At 45.7% G+C, this 7,716-nt stretch overlaps 1 protein-coding gene across 1 annotated transcript in view; it reads right to left on the reverse strand.

Annotated features, from left to right (window-relative positions):
* Positions 1 to 7,140, reverse strand: part of LOC126092640 (KH domain-containing, RNA-binding, signal transduction-associated protein 2-like) — a 675,125-nt gene extending 667,985 nt beyond the window's left edge. The window contains exon 1 of the mRNA XM_049908362.1: positions 7,031 to 7,140. Within this exon, the coding sequence (XP_049764319.1) occupies positions 7,031 to 7,105 (75 nt within the window). The 5' untranslated portion in view covers positions 7,106 to 7,140. The remainder of the gene's footprint in view (positions 1 to 7,030) is intronic.
* Between the last annotated feature and the right edge of the window lie 576 nt (positions 7,141 to 7,716).

A 7,716-nucleotide genomic window follows, 5' to 3' on the forward strand; every position in this document is an offset into this window, starting at 1 on the left:
ATCTGTTACAGCACACTCCTGGGGCTGGGAAATGTGGCCACAATGGTCTGGCGGAACGAACTATCACAGGTGCAATGCGTGGGTTCAGGCATTTACCTTTAAGAGGCACAGACAGATTTACTTTACCCCTGGGAACATCAAGAGAAAGACGTTATAATCCAGAATCCGCATTAAACATAATGTTCCTTCATTACCAACTGGGCAGAGCCGGTTTACGTTGGGAAATGACATAGCGGAAGTCACGGCAAACAGAAATACAGTCGCCAGTAAACTTACTTACATCAGAAAATTTTATTTTATTTGATAAACCGATAGCTATTTAAAGCAACAGGGCTCTTACTTTACTTATACTTCATTGAACTAGAGACGTTGAAAAATTTGTTGCTGGACTGTGATTCGAATTCGTATCTCCTCCTTCGAGGATTTGAATCTCTCGGAACAGTATACACTCCTGGAAATGGAAAAAAGAACACATTGACACCGGTGTGTCAGACCCACCATACTTGCTCCGGACACTGCGAGAGGGCTGTACAAGCAATGATCACACGCACGGCACAGCGGACACACCAGGAACCGCGGTGTTGGCCGTCGAATGGCGCTAGCTGCGCAGCATTTGTGCACCGCCGCCGTCAGTGTCAGCCAGTTTGCCGTGGCATACGGAGCTCCATCGCAGTCTTTAACACTGGTAGCATGCCGCGACAGCGTGGACGTGAACCGTATGTGCAGTTGACGGACTTTGAGCGAGGGCGTATAGTGGGCATGCGGGAGGCCGGGTGGACGTATCGCCGAATTGCTCAACACGTGGGGCGTGAGGTCTCCACAGTACATCGATGTTGTCGCCAGTTGTCGGCGGAAGGTGCACGTGCCCGTCGACCTGGGACCGGACCGCAGCGACGCACGGATGCACGCCAAGACCGTAGGATCCTACGCAGTGCCGTAGGGGACCGCACCGCCACTTCCCAGCAAATTAGGGACACTGTTGCTCCTGGGGTATCGGCGAGGACCATTCGCAACCGTCTCCATGAAGCTGGGCTACGGTCCTGCACACCGTTAGGCCGTCTTCCGCTCACGCCCCAACATCGTGCAGCCCGCCTCCAGTGGTGTCGCGGCAGGCGTGAATGGAGGGACGAATGGAGACGTGTCGTCTTCAGCGATGAGAGTCGCTTCTGCCTTGGTGCCAATGATGGTCGTATGCGTGTTTGGCGCCGTGCAGGTGAGCGCCACAATCAGGACTGCATACGACCGAGGCACACAGGGCCAACACCCGGCATCATGGTGTGGGGAGCGATCTCCTACACTGGCCGTACATCACTGGTGATCGTCGAGGGGACACTGAATAGTGCACGGTACATCCAAACCGTCATCGAACCCAATGTTCTACCATTCCTAGACCGGCAAGGGAACTTGCTGTTCCAACAGGACAATGCACGCCCGCATGTATCCCGCGCCACCCAACGTGCTCTAGAAGGTGTAAGTCAACTACCCTGGCCAGCAATATCTCCGGATCTGTCCCCCATTGAGCATGTTTGGGACTGGATGAAGCGTCGTCTCACGCGGTCTGCACGTCCAGCACGAACGCTGGTCCAACTGAGGCGCCAGGTGGAAATGGCATGGCAAGCCGTTCCACAGGACTACATCCAGCATCTCTACGATCGTCTCCATGGGAGAATAGCAGCCTGCATTGCTGCGAAAGGTGGATATACACTGTACTAGTGCCGACATTGTGCATGCTCTGTTGCCTGTGTCTATGTGCCTGTGGTTCTGTCAGTGTGATCATGTGATGTATCTGACTCCAGGAATGTGTCAATAAAGTTTCCCCTTCCTGGGACAATGAATTCACGGTGTTCTTATTTCAATTTCCAGGAGTGTATGTGGGTCCGAATCCTGATCCAGTACAAAAATATTCATAATTTCATTTCAAGCCCTATCACGAGCACACCGGCGTGTTAGTGTAAATTAACGTACTTTTTTATGTGTGTTCATGTGTTGCCAACAATCGCAATATGTATCGTTATTTCTGGTCAAACACGCAAACATCTTACTATTTGTGAGTAAGCAACTGATACTTAAACTATATAAGTTAATGGACGGTAGGTGTGCATTTCGATTGTCGCTTAGGCTCAAAATTTTGTATCCTTATTTTAGATTCAGAAACCTAGCAACTGGTAAGAAAAACCGATACGAAACATTTGATTTTACTTAGTTATTAGTCCGATTATGTGTTGGGTTCGTATCTCTGTCACAGAACTTCACATCATGCACTTCATCTTTAAATGCATGCACACTTTGTTACTTCAGATTAGAGGTATATTAGACATCTTTCGTGGTTAGTTAACAGGGACGAAAGGGTCTTGACGGAAGTCTCGGTTTGTTACAAAAATTATCGTATACTATTTTCAAGTTTAGATTTGGTTACAGGTATTGGCAAAAACTTCGATAATTCATGACTCTTCATTGCTAGTCATCAACATGACATGATTAGAGTATATTACATTAGATTACTTCATGTTTCACAGATAATGAATACGATATTTCGTAATTGAACGTGTCATTTTAATGAAAGATTTCCTTACATACCATGATTCAATTTCTTTACTGCCCAGTTACAGAAACGCGAATCAGACGCTTTACGTATTCCAAGCCGTTGCAGCCGCGACTTGGAGACACCCACTATGGTCACTTCAAAGCGCGCTGTAACATCACATCGGTTCGTCTTCTTACTGCTGGTATTGTAACTGAGATTTGGCAACAAGGCAGTGTATGTTTGGCCACTCTGTGATTGACGAGTTACTTCCTGGTGTGCACGGAATTAAACCTCAAAGTTCACTTGATTTTACCTGTCATTTCCATTGAATAATCTCAATTATTATCGCTTGAGGTGTAACAAAAGATTGTAAATTTACAGTTTTCAGCCCAGGAAAGTCGTTGCACGTGGAAATCGCAACTAATCTCGTCTTTTAAATAGCGGTTAACGAGTTCTAGCCACTATTGTTCTCGTAAGAGGAAGCTAAGACACATACTTCTTCGCCAGCTCTGTGGTAACATGCTGACGTGTGAAAAAGCGTCTGTTATGGTTCGTTGTTCCAGTGTCAGTGAGTGTAGCGTTTTTATCCCTTCTGTGAAAGAGCTACAAGCAGTGAGATAAAGCATCGATATGGAAATCGCAATAAAATACTTTCGGCTCATAGTGCAATGGTGAAAAACTCACAATGCTGAACAACAGGTAACGCGTCTTTCCGCTGCTGACAAGCCAATTTTGGGTGTTTAGGAATAGATAACTTTATTTACGAAATGCCACATTTGCATACCTCTTGAGTATGACACAGCATACCAATTAAACAGAGACCGAATCAAAATCTAAGTGAGTAGTGTTTTACCAATTCGTGATGATACAGACACGCTTGTGTACAGATACTCAGTTTTGTTAAAACAGACTTTCGTCGTAAGGTTATTGTGGGTAGTTTTATTACATTTCTTATAATACAGCTCACAATTTTCGTAAGGTTACCTTTAGTGTTGTTAAAATAATAGTAAACATGAGAGAGAAATTAATCATCAGCGATATATGCGAATTCTCTGATATTATCTATAACAGTCTGAAAATGCACACGCAGTTTTTTGATTACATGCATGTAGAAAACTTGTTCTGAGTTAAAGCTCTCAAACAAGGTTTGAAGAAGAATAAAATGCCACTACCAGACGACAGCTAATGTAGAAAATACTTTTCCGACATATTTTGGCATGATGCGTTCTACCCATACATAACACAAAAGTTTCGAGATGCACCTACTGTCTGGCTGTCTGTTAAACCTGAAATGAATAAAATGTCGCAGAAGTTAGACCTTTTTCGGCATACGACTATTTTGGTTTGAGAAGTGAAGAAAATTATGTTACAAGTTCCATTACGTTGATAACTTAAGCAGACAGTACAATTGCATTAAAAAAAAAAGAAGCAGTGAATGTACTCGAAATCGCAACATCTTATCGACCGTGCGCGATACTTACCATTATGCTACTAGCTGACACGTCGCTACAACAGCCTCAGAAGTCAACAACAAGTCCTCCAGAACTTCTGCATTTAACAGCGCTGTGGGATAATGCATATGGCCAGGTCAATACTTACGAGACACAAACAGTTATACCTTTCCTTTTGCACTGCACGATGTTTTCACCAAACAGATAGTGCAATAGAGTAGCTCAAGTGGAAAGGAACACTTCCTATTTAAATTCCTGCATCCTACCCTGTTGCCAGTTCTGTGTTGGTGGCAGTTATGTAACTATATTTTGGTATTTACAAAATAAAGTTGAATGTATGTACTGGGTAGCCGAGACAGCTAGTTCATGGTGATTCGTTCAAGCAAGTAAATGAATGTACTGAACATGCTCCAAATTGATACAAGCAAACTATGTGTCAGAATTCTCAGCCAGTGTGGCACAACGGCGTTATGATAGAAAAATGAGCCACTGAAAAGAGGATTTGGCGGTCAGTTGGGCTGATCATAGGTACATATATCTATGGTCAGGGTTCTTTTCCCACTTCAGTCAGTGATTTTAGATAGGGAGAGACAGACTCCATTGTCATCCGGCTACAGTAAGTGAAGAAGATATAATGGCATTGCGGTCTGAAATTCACATTAAAAAAAATATTCCTTCTCTACCAAGTAGACGTTAGGTTGAGCCACAATAAAGTCTGGAGTGGCGACATGTAGAAACTCTATCACCAATAACCTTTCTTATACTAGTTACTCATTTCTAGTGACGAAACAAACGCTATGTCAAAACGACTGTACCAAGGAACGATTATAGGATCTGCTAGACAGCTGCGTTATATGGGTTGCATGCGAATCAGGCGAAATGCAAATCAGGTCCTTCGGAGTCTTTTGAGCACGACTGTACAACCAGTACATGCATTAAGTATTACTATAAGTACTCACAAAAGCGTACGTACACTTTAGGCTATTGCTCTAGTTAAAAAATTATCTGAGCCTACATGAAAAAACCAGTAATTTTCTTTATGCCCCGCATTTCATTTATACTACATACATCAAAAATAAGTTTTCTATCACCATGGTTCCCAGAATCCCTCAAGATAGACGTTGACTGCGGATATTGTATCGCACACACAGTCCCTTTGACTGTTCAGATATGTAACTAAATCCGCCCAAAGAGGTAAACAACCATGCATGAGCAGCGGCTATTAGACGGAGGGGGTCCGACAGCCGATCCGTTCCACTTAATGCAATTGGAAGGAGGTACATGGCTCGTGTTATAAGTAGTTCAACCATGCCTAGACGGTCAGTGCCGCGGTTGGATCGCGTCGGTGTTGTTACTTTGTACCAGGAATGGCTCTCAATAAGGGGATGGTCCAGGCGTCTCGGAGCGATCGAAAGCGATGTTGTTCGGACACGGAGGGGACTCAGATAGACAGGAACTGTCGATGACATGCCTCGCTCAGGCCGCCCAAAGGATACTACTGCAGTGAATGACCGCTAACTACGGATTATGGCTCGGAGGATCCCTGACAGCAACGCCACCATGGTGGGCAGCCACAGGACTCAAACTGTGCGCCATAGACTGCATCATGGGCAAATTCACTCCCGAAGTACTTAGTGATGTCCATCTTTGCAACCACGACACTTTGCAGCCCGGTACAGATGGGTCCAACAACTTGCAGAATAGACCGCTCAGAATTGGCACCACGTTGTCTACACCGATGAGTGTCGCATATGCCTTCAACCAGGCAATAGTCGGAGACGCGTCTAGAGGCACCGGGTCAGACTGAACACATCAGACACACCGTCCAGCGAGTACAGCAAAGAGGAGGTTCACTGCTGTTTTGGGGTGGCATTATGTGGGGCCGACGTACGCCGCTGGTGGTCAATGGAATGCGCTGTAACGGCAGTACGACACGTGAATGTCATCCTTCGACCGATAGTGCAACCATATCGGCAACATATTGACGAGGTATTCTTCTTCATGCACGACAATTCGTGCCCCCATACGGCACATCTAGTGAATCTTCAGGATATTGACATTGTTCGGGCCGAGCGGTTCTAGGTGCTTTAGTCAAGAACCGCGCTGCTGCTACGGTCGCAGGTTCGAATGCTGCCTCGGGAATGGATGTGTGTGATGTCCTTAGGTTAGTTAGGTATAAATAGTTCTAAGTCTAGGGGACTGATGACCGCAGATATTAAGTCCCACAGTGCTCACAGCCATTTGAATTTTTGTCATCGCTCGACTATAGTGGCCAGCATGTTCTCCAGACGTGAACCCTATAGAACACGCCTGGGATAGATTCAAAAGGGCTGTTAAGAGACGACGTGACCGACCAACCACTATAAGGGATCTACGCCGGATCTCCGTTGAGGAGTGGGACAATCTGGGCCATCAGTGTCTTATGAACTTGTGGATAGTATGCCACGACGACTACAGGCATGCATCATTGCTACTGGGTATTAGATGTACTGGTGTGTACAGCAATCTCTACAACCACCCCTGAAGGTCTCGCTGTATGGTAGTACAACATGAATGTGTGTGTTTTTTTATGGGGAAAAAAGGGCGGAAATGATGTTTTTGTTGATCTCTCTATTCCAATTTTCTATACAGTTTACGGAACCCTCAGAACGGAGGTGATGCAAAACCTTTTTGATGTGTGTAGTTGTATTTTAAATGCAGTCTAGTCACTGGCTTAGAGCTTTAGATTTATCATCACTGACTGTGGCACTACGTAGGAAATCGCTTGTCCTCCTTTTACTCGGAAGAGATCCACACTTTAGCTTTCCAAACGTTCACTTAGATCATTTTCTCGAGAAATATCACCTGTCCCACTTGTAATCTTGGTTATTTGATCAAGTGTACTACCCAGAAAGAAATACATGTGGCAGTAGGAGAGCTGGTGCTCTCTGAGAAGGAAATGGCGACATCAGCCCGAGGTGAGCAGAGACAGGTTGGTTCGTGGTTTGCGCGCGCCGGTGTCGCAAGCTGCCCTGGAGTGGGCGTAGTGTAATGTCAGGCGGAGTGCGTCACTGACCTTTGGGTGGTCCCGCACGGGCACGACGACACGCACCGTCACCTTGATGGGCTTGTCGCGCGTGATGTCCACCATGCGGCGCTGCTCGCCGTCGGAGGCGCGGCGGCCTGCCGGAGGCGCCGCGGTGCCCGCCATCGCCCCCGCAGCCGCCACGGCGGCCTGCGCCGCCCCCACGCCGCCTCCGGCGCACCCGTTCACGCCTTTCGTGCCTTCGGACGGGTGATGTCCACCATCACCTGCAAGAGAACGACCACGTGAATGGACACCACAAATAGTGACGCACTCTCAAGTGAGTGCGACAATTACAATTTATGGAACAGTTGGTGACGAGTACGTTAGACGACCGTGAACTTTGAGCGAACACAGTCGAACTGACACTCCATTATTTCCTCATCTGTGTAACTGTTTATTTATTGTTATTTGTCCTGACCGGGACAAAACAAACCAAAGATATTACAAAAACATACGGGGGAACAACACATGCAAACGATACTACAAAAAAGCATCCACAGGACTAAAGATAATAATGATAATAGACGCTAATAGTGATAATAATAGTGATCAGATATATGAAGAAATAAGCAATAATGGTTACAGTGTTATGATATTTTATTTTTTGACAATGACGAATTTCACCTTTATTTAGGCATCTTCAGTTTGTCCTAGGAGAGAAACAGAAAATATCA

Source organism: Schistocerca cancellata, chromosome 7, assembly GCF_023864275.1.
Source record: "Schistocerca cancellata isolate TAMUIC-IGC-003103 chromosome 7, iqSchCanc2.1, whole genome shotgun sequence".
Lineage (NCBI taxonomy): Eukaryota > Metazoa > Arthropoda > Insecta > Orthoptera > Acrididae > Schistocerca > Schistocerca cancellata.